Here is a 20682-nt window from a genome sequence, read left to right as displayed (position 1 = left end):
TTCAAAACAGTTTATGAGCAGGCACTATTCGTGACAGCAGTCCAGTAGTGGTGATGGGACAGCAGAGGATGGATGTGTCCAGAGTTTCCCTATGAATTTCATGAGGTACCAAGACCAGTGATGCTGATAGCAGTGGTAGCAGGACAGTATGTACATTGGCAAAAGGTGCTGTATCAGCTGCTTGCACACGACTAAACACCACGTTGAAAAGCCTGTACTGCTTTCAGTACAAATATTGTGATTTGACCTGCTCGGTGAGGCTGTGCTGCCAGCCGGAGCAGCCCAAGCACACAGCTTCAGCACCTTCTGCGCAGGAGGCAATAGCCATGCAATAGAGCTGCGTGTAACACGGCCTCTTCTCCACGAGGGATGTTCTTCAGCACCCTGCTCATGGCAGCTGTTAGTTCATTTTAAAATCAGGTAATGGACGAGTTCATTACACCAAACCGCACGGGAGTGCCTAGGGAAGTCCGAGCAGACCGGGAGGTTTTCTGGTACCTGGCTGGGCACCTTTTTCCTATGTCGAAGCGCACTTGCCTGAAAGAGGTATCGTCTGAAATGTGCCTGCGTGGCCGCAGAGCGGAGGGGTCCTGCGATGCTTAACATGGAGGAGGGCATCCTCTGATGCGGCTCCAGCCGAAGCATTCAGCGGGGCCCGGGGGTCCGCGCTCCGGGGCTCCACCCGGCAGCGGGGCCGGGGCTGCGCGCTGCGGGTGCCGCCGTGACCTTGCTGGGGGGGGGGGTCCCGGCCCCGACGGAGCCCGGGCTGCGGCGGCGCCCGCTGCTCCCTCGGCCCGCCGCGGGGCTCCGCCCGGGGCCGGCCCGCTGCCTGCCGCCCGGGGCCGGGGCCCGCCGCCCGCTGCCGCCCGGGGCCGTGGCGGAGGGCTGCGGGCGCGGGGGGTGCGGGGGCGGGGGGTGCGCAGCTCTCGCTAGCGCTGCTTGTGGTCACAGCCAGGCACGCTCACATCCCATCTGGAGCACGCTCGCATTTCTCCCTTCTGCTTCCCTACCATAGAGTCGCGCTGGAAACAGAAGATAGAGGGAGTGGAGGAGCTCGCCATCTCCAAGCGATCTACAGCGGGAAAAACATGGAGTCCGCTCCGGCAGCCCCCGATCCAGCAGCCAGCGAGCCGGGCAGCAGCGTCTCCGAGGCGGCCGCCGGCGCCAGGGACACCCCGGCGAGCCTGGAGCCGGCCCGGAAAAGCGATGCGCCGGCCGCCGGCCGCAGGCAGAGCTACTCCACCAGCGGTAGCGGCAGCAGAGGTAGGGAGACCTGGGGGGGGGGGGCCGGGGGAGTGGGAGCGGGGTGGGTGGGAAGAGGGAGAGGCGAGGGGGAAGAGGGGGCAAGGCAGCGCTCGGCTCCCCCGCTGCAGCGCCCGGGCTCGTCGCGGCCGCGCACGCGAGCGAGGCACGCTCCTGCCCCCGCAAAACCTCGCAAACTTTTCCAGCTCCTCGCAATTGCGGCGGGAGGAGGGACGGGCGCTCCGCTCCGCTCCCTGCCCGCCGTGCTGGGGGGGCACCGCGCTCCGAAATTACATAATTTGATAAATATATAAAGCAACAGCCCGAGCGCCGGGCTCCGGGGGAACAAACTTTTAAAGCTGCAGTGTCCTTCCTCCCCGCTTTGCTCTCCCCTCACCCGGCTCCCCGTGACAGCTCCCCGCGGCGCGCCGTGCCTCCTGCCGCCCGGCGGATGGAGCAGGAGCGGGGCCGGGGCGCGCTGCTGCCCGCTCCGTGCCCGCACCGCCCGCAGCTCGCCGCTGCTCCGGGGGGGCTCCCAACTTTGCTGAGGGGCCCCCGGCTGCAGCGCAGCGACCCCGCGGCGGAGCCCCCCCGGCCGTAGCGCTGGGCCCCCCACTTCCCGCAGGTCGCGTCATGGGTCGAGCTGCGGTGCCCGGGGGCTCGGTGCGGGGGGTGCAGGGGGGCACGGGGGGGGACAAGCCCCGCTGCTCTTGCTCGCCCGTGGCTTGTGAAGCGCTGCCCCTGCTAGGGGCCAAGGCGCCGGGTGAGGGGGCGATGGACTTGGGGGGGGGGGGGGGGGGGGGGGAGCGAAGGCGAGCGGCCCCCCAGCGGCTGCCGGGGGAGAGGGGTGACCGGCGGAGGCGGGGGGGGAGTGTTGGGGTCGCCCTTCCTCGGCTGGAGGCTGGAACATGGCTGACCATGTGCTGCCGTGTGTTTGGCAGCGCCCCCCCTCCCGGCCACACCCCCCCCTCCCCGCCGTCTTCCCACTGGGGGGGAACCGAGGCGGAGGGGGGGGGGGGCGCAGCCGGGGGCGCCCTTGGCCGCGAGGTGGGGGTGGGTCGTGGGGCGAGAGGGGCTGCGGCCCTCGCTCCTTATGTAACGGGGTGCCCGCGGCGGGGGGGGGCGCAGCGCCCGCAATGTGCCGGGGGGCGGCCGGGACCTTCCGGGGCGGCGTCACGCACCGCCCCCCCGAGCCCCCCCCCGGCCCCCCCAGCCGGGCGGGCAGCTGCTGCCGGCGGGGTCCCGCGGCTCGCCCGGCACCGCGTTACATAACACGGTGCGTGTGTGTGTGTGTGTGTGTGTGTGTGTGTATGGGAGCGGGGGGCTTCCCCCGGCCCCCCCCCAGCCGCCGGGGCCGTGCCGCCGGTGTCCCGCTGACCCCCAGGCCCCTCCTCCATCGGCGCTCTGCGAGCGGGGGGGGCCGAGCCCGCACGGCGCCGCGCTGCGTTATGTAACGGCCCGGCGGGGAGGGGGCACCGGCATCGGGGGGAGGCGGCGCTCGGGGGTCCCGGGGCGCGGCGGTTCGCGGCCCCTCGCGGAGGACGTGGGGAGAGGAGCGCCGGGGGGGCGGCAAGCGGAATGTTTGGGTTTGTTCGGATGATGTCATGGAGTTGGCAGAAAACGCGAGTGTACTCCTAGAGTGCGAAGAGTAAGGAGAGCGGAGCTGGCGGTGGTTCTGGGCTAACGTTGCGTAAATCAGAGTATTGGAAATAAATTGACCTACACGCCACTGCCACGTGACTGTGCCGGCCTGGTATTTAAACCCCGAAGACACAGAACCGTGCGGGAAAGCATCGTAGTATTGACATCTTGGCCTCCCTGAAATCAGGACTCGATGGACGTGCAATGTGGTCCCTAGAGACTTGAAGCTTTTTTTTTTTTTTTTTTTTCCACTCTTGAGATAGAATTGTAATTCTTTCATATGGTTCTGGATTTCTTACGGCAACAGCACGACCTTAATGCGTGACAAGTATAGGTAAATTTATTTTTAGAACAGCTGCATTGTAAGCTCATATGTTCAGCTGTGTATTGACGTGACGAATTTACCTCTTTGGGTTGTGATTCTGTAACGTGTTCCAAGTTGGCAGATTTGGACTTTCGTGCAGTCAGTATGGAGGAGTAGTACAGTAAACACAAATACACCCGCACTCATCTATCTGTAAGAATCCTTGTTTGACTCAGCAACCTTTTGAAACAATAGAAATATTAGTTTGTACCCTTTATTTTCATAGCTGCATCTGCTGCAAAGCAGCTTTGATACTTAACAATTTATAATAGCCAGCTTATCTAAAAGAAGAAAACAACACTGAAGAAAAAGCTATTGATGAAGAACAAATGGGGAAAGTTTGCCATAGACTAAATTCTTGAGTGCAGCTTTAGTTATGCTAGCATTTCAAAATACCTTATTCCTTGGTACACATGTATATTTGGAGTGCCACATCCTTAAGTATTTTGATTTTTATTTTGTTAAGGTTATGCTCTTTTTGTCACAGTGTGTAATACTTAGCAGAAAGCATAAATTCAGGAGTAATTAAAAGCACCGTTTGAACTAAGAATCGTTACCCAATTTATTTAGGGGATGGGAGCGTGCATGCATGTGTGCCGTCATGCTTTGGGAAATTTTTTGTAGTCTGATACCAAAACTGGTCGTTAGAAAGATGACAACACACATGGAACAAGTGGGAAATTATTAGTAAAGCCCGTTTTTTTTTTTTCCCCAAAAGGATATCATTACTGTTAACATTGATTGTTAAGATTTCCCTAAGAGCCATCACAGTCCAGCAGGTTAAAATCTCAGTCTGTGTGTGTTTTTTGCCATAAGGGTTTGTAGTTTTCCATGGGAAGTAGCAAGGATGCTTCTCTCACCTGCTATGACCCTGGACGGAGACTCTAGGTGCCATTTGTTACCCTTTGCAGGCTTTGATATCTGTGGAGTTCTCCCCATGCTGCAGTCTAAGGCTTCATGTTCTACTAGTCCACTTAAAAGTAGTCATAATTGAATAAGCTATGTTTTAATAGAGGGCTATTGTATTATAAAAAATGAAAAGTATGTAAAAAGCTTTTTAATCTGTTAAAAAAAAATGCTCTGTTTTGGAGAGCTGAGCTCTTGGTCTCAGTCAATCAAGAGAGGACGTCTCATGGAAAAAAATTGAGAGGCAGCATTCGCAGTGGTGACAGATGCTAGGTTTACATATCTTTATGGTATCTGGTGTTGTCTAATAGAAAGCTGCAGCTGTGTAGGTACTTGTATTCTTTTTTCCTTGCTGTTGAACTGTTGTTCACTGTTTTCCAGCAATCTTATTGTTTTATTTGGAATTTAATGTCATCTTTTCAGCCAAATTCTTTTTTTTTTTTATTGGTAGATTGGGGTACTGGTCATGGTTTTTGCCTGTTTAATTTTAATTGGGGTGATGCTCTACAAGTGGGGATGTGACTTTGTTAATAGTGATATTAGTAGGTTTGTTTTGTTCTTTTCTTTAAATATTCTACTGCTAGATTTTCTACCTTTCTGGGTTTAGACTATTTCACAGAGTATAGTTGTAAAAAAAATTGATGCATCATTTTTGTGAGAGGTCTTTGAATTTGTACAAATGTGGGTACGTTCTAGAGATTATTTAGGTTGCCTTTGTCATCATAGAGGGCCGTTCTTTGTGCACTACTGATTTAGTTATATTTTGGTGTATTATATGTGCTGTGAATCCTTTAGAGGATGTCGATGTTTTAAATGCTTGTAGCATAGGAGCAATGATAGCAGTAGTATGTTGTTCTCTTAGGAACACTGCAGCTCTCATTTCAATAAACCGTAACCTATTCTCTTATTTTGTTTGCTTGAGAAACATCTTAGGAGCTCATAAACCAGTATGTAAATACTGTTATCATTCAACTAAATGCTGTGATTTTACTAAATAAAGAATGTGTTTTGTAATGGAGATTAACGGGCTGTGTGACAATTTCAGTTTTGGGTACAGCGCTGTGTTTGAATGGAAAGGGCAATTTCAGCTTTGGGAGGTTGTGTGATTTTTCTTGTATTTGTTTTCTAAGCTACAAAAATGTGTATTGGGGAAAATCTGGAATGTCTCAATTGATCTCAGTGGATTTAATCTGAGAGTTATCCCAGTGAAAAAGAGAGGGGGAAAAAAAGCTAGTTTTAAATTATTGTGCTATCTATATCTCCCTTGAAATCAATTCAAGTGCTGGTGATCCATTTTCTGCTGAAACAGTTTTGAAGAACAAGTTTCAGTAGCATGCAGTTGTAGAAGACAAGATGTTAAAAATATATATATATTTTGGGGTGTATCTAAATGTGCTGCCAAGTCTGGCTGCTCTGTAGCTTAACGTTTGCTTACAGGCCATGTGTTTCCTTGCTTGTAAATGTGAAGCAGAGGGGCTTGTGGGCAGAGGCAGCAGCAGCCGGTGTCCCACAGTTACGGAAGACAGAGGAAGGAGAGCGCTGGTCCCCGAGATTTCCCAGGGAGCTGTCAGAAGGGAGCAGTGCACTCGACTTAGGGCCCTCCCTCTCTGTGTTGAGTCAGCTGTGCTACCTCCTCAGCTGCTTGTCCCTCCCAGAGCCTTCTTCCTTCAGCTGCAGGCACCTGTGCCATCCAAGGCTCACTGCCATCTTAATTCCTCAGGCAGGACGGGGGGAATCACTGACAGCTTCTGGAGTGGAGCTGAATTTGTCACGGTACACTTACGCCTGGACCTGAGCTCCCTAGTGAGATTCTGTAGGTGTTCTGAATTTCTCTGGCGTTAATCGAAATGCAAGTTCATACAAGTAGGGCTGGGGAAGCATCACATCCACACTTCATATGCAGATTTCTGCTGTCCCGTTTTTCTTTTTCTTGTTCGTTTCTTTCAACTATCTCCTCTTTCACCTATTGCTGTTGCAGTCTTTGTAGCCTTGATAATCTCTTCTGGGAGCATATTTTACAGAGCTGTTGGTGTTAAGATTAAAACGTGTATCCACGGCTGGCAGCCAGTTCATGCCTCCTTAGCTGCACAGATCCTTGCAGATGCATGGAGGGGGGCTTGGCAGAGCACAGAGGCTGAATTCTTGCACTGTCACTAGATCCATGTTACACAATTCATGTCATGAACTGAACTTCATTTGAATGGTTGTTAGCTTTTTTGGCCTCACTGTTTTGACAGAAGGCTTTCTACATCTTTGCTGTTCTGACGATTGGAAGGCCTCTTCTAACTAAATGCATTCATGTTCAGTTAGTTCTCTTGCTTCTTTAAATATAGGTTATAAAATCTCCTTGGACTGAAAATGAGGAGAGGCTGGTGTTGTATTTTTTGATAGCTGAACCAACATACTTCTGTTCTCTGACTCATGGTTTAGTACTTGAACTATCTGTTGTAGATAGTCTGTGCTGATAGAAACACAAGAATAGCTTGGGCTGTACGTTAGGAGGGGTTAATCCTATACTTTCTTGAATGTAAAGGTTGTGAATTATTTTTCATACTGTTATCTGAAGACTCATCTAGGCATGTTTCATGCACAGCAACAACTGAGCTCGTCAGAGACTAAAGGTATTAGGGTGTGTACTCTTATGAAGAAATTGTGGGGCTTATTTTACGGCAGTTTAATCTTCTAGTTTAGCCTCATTGCACCATTCATTTGGAAGGATCCCCAGGTGTTTTAAACACTATCGGGAACCATTTTGCTTATTACTGAAATCCAGCCACTTCTAGTGTGGAATCTGACAGCTGCTTAATGGTGCTCAGCCATGCTAAGCAGATCAGAACAGAAAGTGAAGAATACCATACCTGATTGAAACACTCTGAGGGATTTTAGGTACAGATAATATAATTATCTACATTGGAATTGGGTCAAACAGCACTATTCCTGTAGAAAATTACTGGATATTTTCAGTGCCTGTGTATGGTCAAGAAACTGGTTTAAAATACGTGGAAATTGTACCCGCAGCAGTGAGATAATTGAAGATCCTGCTGTTTACCATATTGTGATCACCAGTTGCAGTTTTAGCAGTGTTTTCTTCGGGTATTTCGATGCATATTAACTGTTTGGTCTGTGCTGGTATGGGAAATGTTACAGAACTGAGGAGAGAGCTGGGTGTTGCAGTTGTTCCTTTGTGAGGCAGATTTCTGTGCAGTTGCTTTCTTTAAAAAGTGCTGTCTGTATTCTGGGATGTGTCCGGATATTACTGAGGGTTTAAAAATGGTTAGAGAGGATCTGTTGCTGCTGGGCCAGTAATGCGTCAGGTGCGTGCGTGTCACAGGCCTTCATTTTGGAAAATCGGTGGCTATCTTCCAGTTGTCTTCAATTTCACTTTCCATACAGTCTTGCAAAATAGAATATAAACAGAAGATCTGAGGATGCGAAGGAACAAATGTTGAAATTCATGATCAAGTGATTGTATATAAATGCTCCAGTAATCATGACTGACTGCAGAGGCTTTCATTTGTAATTTAATCTAATAATTTCCATGCATTTCTAAAGGAACACACTATGAAGCTAGCAACTCGTGAAAAATTGCTGTGCTGTTACAAACAGCATTTGAGCTGGCATTATAACAGTGTGATAGATAGATAGTGAGATGGAGAACAAAGTTAGCAGTTGAAACCGAGCTGAGAGAAATTGCTAGCAGAATGTGAGAAAGCAGAGCTGGATTATGATAACCTCCCTGGTAGAATCAAATTAATCCTTTTTAAAGGTTTTATTGATTTTAGTTTGTAGTTGTACTCTGTATTTACCTCACATGGGTACAGGAGATTAATGAGGCAGGTGTAGTGATCAAGGAGTGAAAAACTGTGGTGCTGCTGTTCTTTTTTAAATGTTTCATTTTGTACAGACTGTGGGATATTTACAGCATTAATTGACAATATGTCTGTCAGCTTCAGTCCTGCAACTGTTTAAATGGATTGAAAGTGCTTAATATACAACAGCAGTGGAAATGAAAACTCCCGAACTCCTCAAAGGGGATTGAAGAAAGAGGTGCCCCCCGCCCCCCAATTCTTTTCTAACTCACTTGAGCATGCTTAAACAATGTGTGCTGGTCCCAATGTATGCTTGTCCAAAGAGACAATTTGCATGAAGAATGGTGAATGTTTGGCTGAGAAGGCTATGGCTGGCTTTGAGAATACGGCTGAAAGAATGCAAAATGAAAGATCAGAAAAGAGGTAGACCATTTGGCATAACAGCTATCAAGTATACCTCCAATGCACTGCCAACTCCTCACATCTGAGAGAGGAATTTTTTTCCATAGTTATATAGAAGTGTATGCCTTGTATTTCTGAGCTACATGCATTTGCAGAACTGTAAACGCCATGCGGAAAACTTAAATTATGTATTAGTAGAGCTTGACTTGACTGTTCTGGTACTGAAGCAAGGTCTGTTAGATACAGTCAAGGATAAAACCAAGGCCAAGGATTGTGAAATACAGATTATAGGTTTTATTTTCTTCCTGTCATGGAACTGTGAAAATACTTAAAGTAGGATTTCACCTCATAGTTTCTCTTCAGAGGTAGAGGTGGGAAAAATGTGTCTGTGAACTGATGGATGACTTTGCCAAAGGTCTCTGTCAAATGCAAATTAGTTAGAGGGCTGTATTGTGTTGCATCTGTAACTAAGGGCGGAAAGGTAAGATTTGAACTATTACGTTTAAAGAAGTACTGAAATTTATAAGACAAGCTAAAATACATATTTTCTTAATACTGCACTTGAAGTCAAAAACTGTCAGTATAAAGCGTCTTCTAAATCCTGTGTATATTAAAAAATAAAATAAAACCAATCTTAAAGAAACTGGGGCATAACAGAAATCTTTCCTCTCTTTGCATCATCCTTCATTTGTGTAATCTTAAGAGTAGTTTTATAGTCGTTTGTGTTGTGACTATAGAAGTTAGGAAGGGTTTTTTTCTGCCTGGGTTATTATCAGGTGGGCTTTTAAAAGTTCCATTGGAATGTACTCTGAACTGTTAGCATCTGATGTTGAATCATAGTGTTTTTGAGACAATACACACAAGTCTGTTAGCAAAAGCACAAGTGCAACTCTTTCCAGGGCTGATGCTTGGAAGAATAGTAAATGAAAAATGTAGTGGTATTGTAATTTCAGTTGGTCTTTAGACTTCAATAGTCTTTTAAAAACAAACCAGTAAGTCATTTCTAAAGATGTTATCATTCAACACTCTTGATGTTTGCAGTGATGTATTATATTCTGCTAAAATCACATGTACTTTTAAAAACTGAAGTAACCTTATTTCCACGAACAACAATCTGCAAGAGATCAAATTAAGGTATGTTGTGTTAGCAGCTTGAAAACTACTCTTGGCTATTAAGAGTTCTGATCTGCTGGCAGAAGACTCGATCCTGTGACAGTCCCTATGTGTGTTTAATACCGAGCATCATGAATGATTCTGTTAATGTCAGTGATACTATTTAAATGTACAAAGCTGCATGTGTGTTAAGGATCAAGGGAGGACTGCTAGCAATGAAGAACTGCACTGTAAGGTTGCTGAAGAAAACTAGACTTTTAATACCAATGGACATGGCTTTGGAAAAGAAATGAATGAACTGTCGTTTTCAGGGTAGGTAGTACTGGGTGAGTAACTGTAGTTATTTTGGCAGATATATTATTCTGCTATAATTTTAGTTCCAGGATCATATTGCAGCTCCATCACTTGGGAATAATGTATATCCTCATTTAAGGACAGTTGTTAGGAGATGAGCAAGAATTTTCCTGTGTGCAGAACTAGAGTTGCACTTGTCTGTCATTGTATATGGAATGTGTTTGCTAAGAGTAGTAAAAGTTTGTAACTAGTGAAGTCTTAGCTCTATTCCTACTAGAACAATCAAAAACGCTTTGCTGTGTCCTGCTAGAGAGTAGGAAGGAGGGAAAGGGGAACAAACTGTAAGGATTTAACTGTAGAAAATCTAGAAGCTGACAGTTGAGGTGACCTGGCTTACTGGTGTCCGTATCAACTACTTTGGCTAGTTGTCAAAATCTGTTTATGCTAGCTTGGCTTCGTCCAACAGTGTGACTGTAACAGAGTTCTCTGCCTTTACCCCACCCCAGGCAAATTACACTTCAGGACTTCACCTCTTTTTAGGGCTTCCTGGCTCTAGTTAGTGAGGAAATTGCAGTTGATAGTTGTGTTGACCTTAACACCCCACTGAAATTACAGCATCCTAGATATGCTCTGGTATGACTATTAGTGCTGTAGCCAAGGATATGCAAAAGATCAAGGGATGGTAATATTTATTTTTAAAAGGGAAACAAAAATCTTTTGAAATTCCAGTTAGTCATTAATTTTCCACAGCAGCGACCATATCTCTTAGAGGATAAAGCAGTTCAGTCTCTAAAATATTCAGTTTCAGTTCTCCAAAGAACACCCTCCCATACCACATTCACCTCAGAAGGGATAGGGACAAAATATTCTGCACAAAGCCAGGATCAGCTAGGTTTCCAAATAGCCAAAAACTTCCATTTAGCAGGCTGTGTTTTGTCCCAGAGATGTGCTTCTCTGTTTTAGCAGTGTGCTGAAATGGTTGACTGGAGTTCAAGTCCCCCTTCCTGTTGTTTTCAGCCCAATTTAGAGGTTGTAGAAATGGCTTGTCACAGATCTCTGGAATTGGCAATTCCCTTCTGAATTTCTTCCGTGTATCCTTTCTCTCTTTCTCTCTCTCTTTTTTTTTTTTTTTTTTCCACAGCAGAAGTTCAAAGCAGAATGTCTTCAGGGATTTGAGAGCAAATGATCACAAGTGTCTAGGTGGGGACTTGTGCCAATATACTCAAAATATTTTGTTGCATTGCTTTTGTCTGCACACAGCAGAATGCATGCGGGAAGCAGACTTAACTCTGGACAGCAATAGAAAAATGCAAAAACAAACCCAGAAAGGAAGTAAGTGAAGCCAAAGGGGAGCTTGTAGTTTAGGGTAATGAACAGTAAAAGAAAGACGTGGTACTTAAAGAAGAAGTGTAATGAAAGGGCTCAAAGGAAAGATGACTGATTTAGAGAACAGCCTGAAAAATAACCCTAACATTTGGAAAAGGACTGGAGTAGGGGGAGAAGCTACAGTGCCTATTGAAGGGCAGAGGATTTTGTTGCATTATTGCCTCAGGACAATTCATAAATGAATATTCTGTGATCTTGTCTTTACTGTGGAATGTAATAAAACATTTTTTAGCGGACGATGGAGTCTCAAACAGTTGACTCAGATTTGCTTCAGCACCCTATTGTTCCCAGTGAGCTCTGACTAAATGCTTTTGCCATAGATGTGCTAATGTGTTACACGAATTACTTGTCTTATGTTGGTGCTGTAAAATTAGAAGCCCTTCCCCACAGTGTGTTGAGCAGATTAAAATCCAAGCCTGTTTATATGGTCCAGGAAAGTGCAAATTATCTTAAATAAACAAAAATATTGTGATCTAGCCAGGGGGATGCTGTGAGACGGTGGTATGAAACAAACGCATTTTGTAACCTAGATAGTGAGAGAAGTTTCCAGCTTCCCTTGATAAGGTTTGTATTGTTTTGATCTGTGCCTTAAGTCAAAGGGAAGAGTTTGAGATTGGTAGATTCTACTAAGATACCTCTTGTGTTTGAAAATTAACTTCCTAGGCAGCTGTGCAGTTCCCTTTCCAAAATCTTTGCAGTGACTAAAGGGCTACATCTACCTTCTTGTAGGCAGTTCAGGGACAGATTTCTGGCTGTTGTGAAGACTGCTTAGCATCATATAAGAGGCTACTACTAGCTATTTTTTATAAGGAAGAAATCGTTTGAAGTAGTAGTTGTCTGATGGCTTTGCAGAGGTGTGTATGAAATTCAGGATTCATGTTACTCTCTTGAATTCCTGTCTTGTATAGCAGTCCCTCCTATCCCTCCCTCCCTTGTAGGTAGAATGTAGTGTAGTTGCAGTGGTATTTCACCTCTACTGACTTACTCTAATCTTAGTATCATCATGTTCCAAGACACTCTGTGATAACCGCTCTTCTACCCAGACGGTATTTGTCACATAAAAAGTCTAAAGCTAGCATGAAATTACTGCAGACATGACGTGCTTAAGGTAAAAAGAGTATCTTACTGTGTTTGAGCAACAGCTTAATTAGGAGATCCCATGCTATTGTTGGACTTGATGATCTCAGAGGTCTTTTCTAACCTAAAAGATTCTATGATTCTACTGTAATATGTATTTGGTAGGGACAGAGTAATGATGTGACGTCAGAGTGAGCATGGTACTTTTTTGGACTCAGTTTCTATTTCTGTGATTTTCTTACTTATTTCTCTTATTTCCCTACACGGAAATAATAACCAAGATTGTATATTGCTATGTCAGTATAATGTGACTCCTTAGGGCCTCTCCAGATCATGATCAGGGTTGAGAAGTTGTGGAAATAGCTAATGGCTCCACTGCATGGAGGTTTTGACTGAGACGCATTGAGCTTCAAATCACAAGGACAGAAAAAAGGCAGGACGTACGTGAGAGATGGCCCCTCAGTTCCCCTGGCCGGGGAGTGGGTTAGCGGCACCCAGCTGATCAGGTGCCGGGGAATGCACATCCACACTTAACTTGTTAGATCCTGCTTCCTATAGGAAACATAGGAAGGGGTAAGTACAAGTCTGGAATTACTCTATTTGTTGGTGTCAGAGGAGGAAGAGGAAGTAAGAACTGTGCCTAAACCGTTTTCCTTCTTACTCTACAGCTTCTAGTCTAGGTATCCTTTGGTAAGGCTAGCTCCATGCAGCCGTGTGTCCCTGGGCTATCTGTGTGCTTTGGTGGTCCAGGAAATGCAAAACCTGTGCTCTGTCACTGATACTGTAGTGAAAGCTACTGGTGTGTGTGCAGTTATGCCAGCAGAAGGGAGATTTTTTCAGTTTGTGTTCAGGGGAAGAGTTTAACTATGTCAGCATAAAAATGTTTTGTTTCATAAAAACTGTCAAGATAGCCATGCTGGAGACAGTGAGGGCTGGGGAGGAACGGGACTCCTCTGTGGCAGCTGTATCAGCAGAAGCTGTGCTGTGTGGATGGTGCTTAACAACCTTCAGGGGAACCTGGAGAATCTCCTGCTTAGCTCTTAACTGGCAGTTAAACCGCTACTGGTCAGTGAAATTACACGGTTTATCTTGTATGAAAGACTTCAGATCCCCTTGTAAATTATATGCTGAAGTTTTCGGGTGATCTAAGAAAATAGGTTTGGGTACATTATGTAACTAATGATATTAAAACTTCATAAGAATCAGATAAATAGCTTTTTGTAGTGGGCGAGGGGGAGAAAGGTCCTTCTTTTGGTATAAATTCTTACCTGCTTTTATGAACGTATTTCCAGCATATTTGACAAGACCAGCACAGGGAAACGTGGGGTTGAGTTGGTCTCATGCAGAGTCTGATTTTTGCAACCACATTTAAGTATAAATGCAAGCAGTTGAGTTTTTTTTTGTTTAATGCTGACATTTCTATGTGATATTTCTCCCAGAAAAGTAAATATTTCTCTGTTACTGCTTTCCAGTATAATGTTTTCTGTGTAAACACACAGCTTTTGGTTTGCATTTCTTTTCAATTTTTCCAATCTGTTTTGTTTTAAGCATAGAGACTTGAAACTGCTGGACATTACTAAGAACAAAGTGTTAGACATGAAACAAGAACAAAAAGGGGAGTAATTAAGGCTTTCTTAAAATGAAGGCATTTGATATTTTTATTACCTTTAAATATGGCAGTTCAAATTTAAGGCATACTTTAGATTAAAACATGACAAAGCTTTTGTGCATGGCTTCCACCAGCCTTTATAAGGACTAAGCAGTCTGCTTGCCTGCTTTTAGACAAATTAGAAGTAATTTGTGTTCTAATGTGCGGATAATAGTACTATGGCAGTCATTCAGTTTTGCAGACTCAGGTAGACTTCTAGCATTGTGGAACAGTTTATAATACATTGTAAAAACATGTTACTCAAGGGACTGCCGGAATAGATAGCCTCTTGATGTTTTCCATAAGAAAGAGCAAGTTGAAAGCAAAATAAAGAAATTCCTTTTCAGTGTCACAGTGGTTATAAATTTGTTTTCTGTTGCTGGTGAAATTTGCTTGTGCATGTTGCAAATGAGGTGTCCGTTCCTTAGGACTTGTTTAATGCTTTGTGGTGGAACTGTGGAAGATGGAGTGCAGATGTCGTGATGCATGTCACTGAATGTTGCACTTATTTGCCTGGATGCAGGTGTCCACAGTCACTGTGTCAGGGGAGGGCAGAGTTCGGAAAAATTCGTAGTGTAGGTTTGTGCACTGGAGGAGGTGATTCAGTTCTATGTGTTAGGTAAGAGTTCTTATAAGGGCAATTGAGTTATCAAGGGAAAAAAGTCTTTTAGAAGTACTTAAAAACAAGCATAAATTGTTTGAATTCTTAGTAGCAGTATTTCATGTGATTTATGTGATCAAATCTGTGCCTAAAAAGAAATGGGAAGGGATGATATGGCCTCAAAACTTTTTCTAGAGGTATGTTTTCCTTTGGACACAGGGACCCCCCCCCCCCCCCCCCCACACACACACAAGTTCACCCACAGCATGTGTGAGGTGACTGCAGTCACTGCATGGCCACATCTGACGTGTTACAGCTGGGAGCAGATACCAGTCAGTGTCTCATGGCTCAGCACCGTTAGGGGATGAGAGGGTGTTGGGAGGGCTCTGGTTTGATGGTGGCCACATCAGACGTTACTGCAGATTCTGAGCTTAAAATGGAAGTGTTTGCTCAATACATGCTGTCAGCCATCAAAGACTTCAATGCCAGTGGATTTTCAGATTCAGGATGCGAAGAGCATTGAAACACGGTTTGTTACGTAACTTCAGATCCCTAATATGTGGTTGTTTTATGGATAAGGATTAAGTGCAGGTTTTGTCCAAAGAGACTTTCAGGAGCTGGAGATATCCAAAATATCATTAATGTACTTTTCTACTTTTTATTACCATGTCTTGCTGATGCAGGTGTTACTGTTAAAATTAGTAAGGAAGACTGGTATTTAATCTGAAGTTAATACGAAGTCAAATTAAGTGAAGCAAAGGAGCCCAAGGTCACTGCTGTAGGCCTTAAAGAAAAAAGCTGATGCCTGCTTTTTGGTTTGTGTCTTCAGGGACCATTGCAGAAGACCTGTATTTGACAGACTTCAGAATAAAGGAGTTTTATCAGAGTACTTTATAGTTAAAGTAGTAGCTAGTAAAATGGAGCTAGAAATGATGGGCCTCTCCATGGGTCTTCTGTTGCATTGGGAAAATACAGCAGATACATTATCAATAAATTCGGAGTAGCATATTCTGGTTGCAACATCATCTGTACATGTTCAGTGAGAAGGGAGAAAATATCACTTTACAGAAGAGGTGCACATTCACTTGCAGCAGTTGACAGGTGGATTTGCTGTCAGAGAACTAATGGTGAGATTCTTATGGGAGAAACAAGCTGGAAATCTTTCCTCAGAGTACGAGAGAACTGATAGAAATATAAAACTAAAAGAAAACCCTACAGGTTTCTGTTGCCTCCTTCCTCGTTTTGAACTTAAGTTAGATGAACAAATTTGGAATAGCATTGATGTTGGCTGTGTGACTGGAGAGGACAGGAGGTTGGTGTATGCTTGGGAATTTGGAGAAGAGATGGAATCCCAAGCATCGATAGGCTATGGACTTCTCTCATACCAAAACCCAAAGCAGTAATTAATATAAAAGAGTATTGCAATGTGCATAATGCACCACATATTTCAAACAGAAATCAAATACAACAATAAAAAAAGGAACTTTTCCTTCAGAACCACCCCCCCACCAATAACAGATCCCAAATTTAATCTTAATCTGAAGAGCTCACATAGAGGTGTCACTCAGACCCTGTTAATAACTCTCCATTACTTCCCATCGCTGTTCTGTCAGTTGGTTTTCAGCCACTGATTCTTCATGATTGTATCAGCTATACTGAAGACCCCTTTTTATTCAGCTCTAAGAGAATGTTTCAGGTTTCTGTTAACTGTCTAGTTTCTGCATCTTTCCTGGGTTTACTAATGCTCTGAATTAAAATTCCCATTTTAGGAGTAGAAACAATTCCTGAAATGGCATTTCCTTACCTTCTCAATATATACATGTTGTCCTTTAGAAGTGGCATATACTGCTTCCCAAGAGACTAGGGAAGCTTCCGCTGTTCTTTCTGTTTGAATCTTGCTAATGCAAGTGTTGCCAGGTATTGTCTATTAAATCTGCAGTGAAACGACGTTAATTTCTTCTGTTCTGGAAGGTGGAAGGAAGCAGCAGATTTTACTCTTAGTATTTATAAGACCCAAATGGGCATGGAAGTCACTTTCTTAACACTAGAGTTTTCTAAAAATATTCTTATGTATGTTCATATTAGTAGCTTGCTCAAGCTTCTATTTCTGAGCTAAGCAGGTTTTGAAAGAGCTTTCTTTCCAACATGAAGATGGTAGGAGCTGCTGGATATTAAAATTTAAGTGAAATATTTCTATCTCTAGAGGAAAGTTGCATCTTCAGGAAAAAATGAACATCATCGAGTTAGACTTGATGATCCTTGTAGATCCATTCCATCTCAGGATTTTCAATGATTTGATGATCTTGATTGATAGTGACACCTGCTGTATTTGCTTTCAGTGTATATTTGGGAAAAGCCATCTCCCCTTTATGGGTGTGTGTGATTTTTGAAATCTGTGATCCATTTGAATATAAGCTTTTAATCATTGGGATCAGTGAGATATTTCTAAATTTAAGATGAAATGTCAGTTAGGAAGGTGGAGATGCCAAGCTAGAATTACAGTGTTATTAGCTAGCCAGTAATATGTCCTGAATATGAAGGTTTCATTGAAAGCATTTAATAAGAAGTTTTATCAAGCAATTCTAAAACAGCAAAGGAAGGTTTTAGAGAACAGCAAATGCAAGGGATGTGGTGTCCCATTAGCAGAGATCATCTCCCAGGTTGTTTTTTTTAATCGACAAAATTATAACAAATGATGGACTGCTGAGATCAACATGTCGTAATGACCAATTAATGGAAACAAGATGATGATTTTGTTTCAGAAAATTGATGTGGTGAGCAACTGGAACAGATGCAGGTATGCTTATAAATTGCTAAATTGATGCATTGAAGTACTGCTTCTGAAAGATGAACAGCTGGGAAAGAGTTTGAGGAAGTGTTGTTTTTTGAGGTAGATAAATACTGATAACCACACTAACAAAAATAATGTTTGAGTATTACATGGCTTATATGCTTTGTGTGTTGAAATTAAAATGGAATTGAGGTCTCCTTCCACTGAGGACTAATAAACTGTTTCACTTCTGTTGGAGTAATTTAGTTCTACTATTTTTGCTTTCTCTCATCTGTGCTGCTTGTGTTTCAGCCTTCTCAGTATCTCACCTGTAGGTATTTCTCATTTATTCCTTATATATCTTATTCCTCATTTATAGCAAAGACTGTTTTTCAGGGTGAGTAAACTTCGTGATAGCTTAATGAAATTTATCTTTTGCTTGTTGCTGTCCTAACAACCTTCCTTCTGGCTAGATAAATTTAAGCTCCAGTCTTTCAGAAGACATTTTTGTGTACAGGTTTGACAAGTAATGTTAGCTGTTTTCTGAAAACAAGCTAAGATTACGGACTTAGCAGTATTTACTACTAATTCTGAATATGAAAGAGACAGTATCTAGTATTCACTGGGGAAAGAGCCCCTGTTACAACTAGTGCTTGGATAAAGTAAGCTGCTAGCCCAGCCACACTTCAAGAAGTATGATGACCAGAGTTTATTGTGCTTGCCATGAGGCTGATTGCTAATGCTTTTGCTTTGTTTTTCTACTCTTTGTAAGACTCAACCTGAGGGAAAGAAATAGTTTTAATAAGGCTCTGAAACCTAATTGCTTAGATTAGCTGAGAGCAGACTGTAGAGCACTGCTGGTGTAGTCTACATTGTATGTCCTAGGCCTGGTAGAAATGGCAATAAACATATGCAGGGGCTTAAATGGCTCTCTGAATGTTTCCTACATAATCCTTCACTTTTAAATGAATCTTTTTACACTTTGTAAAAAGTAAAAGTTGTGCCAGCTTTTCTGTTTGCTTTTGATGTAATGCTGCATATGCGATCAGTGTTGCGGCATGAGAGTCACGCAATACAAGTAATAGTCTTATCCAAACAACCAAAACCAAACTCATGGGCTCCTAAAGAGCAAAAAGAACAAAACTGAAATTTAAAACGGAAAGTAGTTGCTCAGAGAATATATAAACCAATAAAACTATAACATTGTAATGTACATAAAAGTAATTTTTTTGAGGCAGAGAATTTTGACCCTTACACGTTAATTTGCTTTAAACGATACAGTAATAGCTATAGCATAAAAATTAATGAATGTAGACTCTGTTTCTTCCCCAGACAGCCTAATGTACAGAATCGTGAAGAACTTGTATCTTTCACAGCAGATAAGGCTGCCAGTTTCTAACCTAAGGTATAAGAAGTCACTCTCGCTGAGAGTGATTAGTGCTCTTTAATGTAGATCTGACAAGTAAGAGTAGGTACATTCTGCTGCCTGCATGAGAAGATTTCCCCTTGATCCTTTTGGGGAGGTTGTGTTTGTGTCAATGAAATTAAATACTTCTGGCAGAAATGCAGAAAAATTCTAGTGATACCATGAATAGGTATTGTCCCTGAAAGCATAATTCTTGAAGAGCAAGTGAAAGTTGCTGCTTGGGCTGGGGAAAGGAGTATGAAAATATTGTTTGTGTGATGTCTGATTAATTAAGAAAATACATAACATGGGTTGGAAAAGAGCAGAAGATGGGAGAAGCCCTGTCCTGAGAGGCTTCCAAGGTCTGGAAACCAGATGGGTGAGTTTCTGTACTCTACGGGTTTTAAGATTTGCTTCAAGTATTTGATGTTGATAGTAGTTACTTTAAGCTGTGATGAAATTGGATAGGTGCTGACTTGGAAATGCGTTATCGTGTCACAAATCCAATAACAAAAGCAATGTGGTGGAAGATGCTTACCTAGTTTGCTTAAAGTCTAACTTCACGGCTTTTCTGATGTGCAGTTACTTCGCAGTGGCCATGAAGCTTCAGCCGTTTTCCTTGCAAACCAGCAAGTAAGGTCTGTTATCTATCCTCATCAGGTTTCTCTTTCGTAGTTGTCTGAAAAGCATTAGAAGGGAAGAGGCAGGTCTCCAAGGTTGATAAGAAGCCTTATTGTGTTTCACTTTCCACAGTGATAGCTACCATAGGGTGTTCTAATACTGCTCGTCTTCAGGTATGCAGCATTGATACCTCCTACTCTTCCGAAATACAGAATGTGAGGTAGTTGGCTCACACAGGATTGATCAAAAAATAGAAAGGTGTTTGCACAGTAAGTTAATTCTTCAAAATGTCCCTTATTTCCTAACATAAAGTGGGCATTTTTAGGGGAAAATACAGAAAGATAAAACTTCTGAAGGCTGATGTCCAAATAAAGTCAGGGAATCACCCTCAGTGTACCTCTTTCTCTCCTTTAAACTGCAACAGTTCCATAAGGGAAGCCCAATGTTTCAGGGTGTACAGCAAATTCAGATATCTACACTGTGGGTGTTTAAAGGTACAAGTGGGAAAGGAATGCATCTCATAAGCATGGTATACAGGTAAGAATTAGAAGTGGTAAGTTTATTTGGGGTGTACTTTCCCCGACTTACAGATTTTAGAGCAAAGATAAACTGAGAGCAATTGACTTTTATTGACTTGTGACTTCTGGACAAGATTTTTAAAAGTTAATTGTTGTGAGTTTGAGCATTGCATTTCTGTGTATTTAAATGGCAGAATTTTCCAACTGCTGAGTGTGGCTGTCAACCCAGTGAAGCTGAACATGATTTTATTGTTAGTGATGCAGTCCTGTGTACATGCTAATGCAGGAAGAGTCCTTCCTTTCTTAAGACTGTTGCATTCCTTATGGCCTTAATGCAGCAATTGGGAAAGTCACTCGTAATTCATTGTGAGAAAAATAAGTCAGAACTGTGTGTTGGAGAATAGGTGGCCCATTGCAGCTAGACTGGTTCAGATCTAATGCAATTATTGTTATAAACTGACACTTCTTCCAATTCCTTTTATTTTAGCACTACATAATGTTCTTCATCTTCATGTAATTTGTCTGCCACTGATAGGGAAATACTTCAGATTGAATGAAGTGGAAAGATGCTTCTTGTTCTATGTATGCTATATTTGATTTTTTTATGGGTGACTCTTGGACCTAAATGTCATGTGCATTTATGAAGCTGCTGTATGAATCTACGCATTGCACAATAGAGGGTAGAATTTGGCCTTTTATAGCACTATATTATAGTAAAACAAATAGGAATTCTCATGAAATTGTCGTAATACATACTGTGTTCTAAAAGCTGAAAATCTTGATTTGATTTCAGTAATTTCAAGTTTCACCTTTTATTTACACAGGCCAGTGTCAGTGCTGTCATCATTGCCCCCTCACCTCCCAACATTGTTGCTTTAAGTGCTG

General features: G+C 43.3%; 1 protein-coding gene across 2 annotated transcripts in view; it reads left to right on the top strand.

The window, feature by feature from the left end:
• The first annotated feature begins 961 nt into the window (after positions 1–961).
• RORA (RAR related orphan receptor A) overlaps positions 962–20682 on the top strand; it is a 377529-nt gene continuing 357808 nt past the window's right edge. The window contains exon 1 of one of the 2 annotated variants that reach the window (XM_035554008.2): positions 962–1263. In XM_035554008.2, the coding sequence (XP_035409901.1) occupies positions 1089–1263 (175 nt within the window). In that variant the 5' untranslated portion in view covers positions 962–1088. The remainder of the gene's footprint in view (positions 1264–20682) is intronic. The other variant, XM_050712977.1, reaches the window with a different exon arrangement.

Source organism: Cygnus atratus, chromosome 11 (assembly GCF_013377495.2).
Source record: "Cygnus atratus isolate AKBS03 ecotype Queensland, Australia chromosome 11, CAtr_DNAZoo_HiC_assembly, whole genome shotgun sequence".
NCBI lineage: Eukaryota > Metazoa > Chordata > Aves > Anseriformes > Anatidae > Cygnus > Cygnus atratus.
This window is presented reverse-complemented; position numbering and strand designations above follow the sequence as displayed.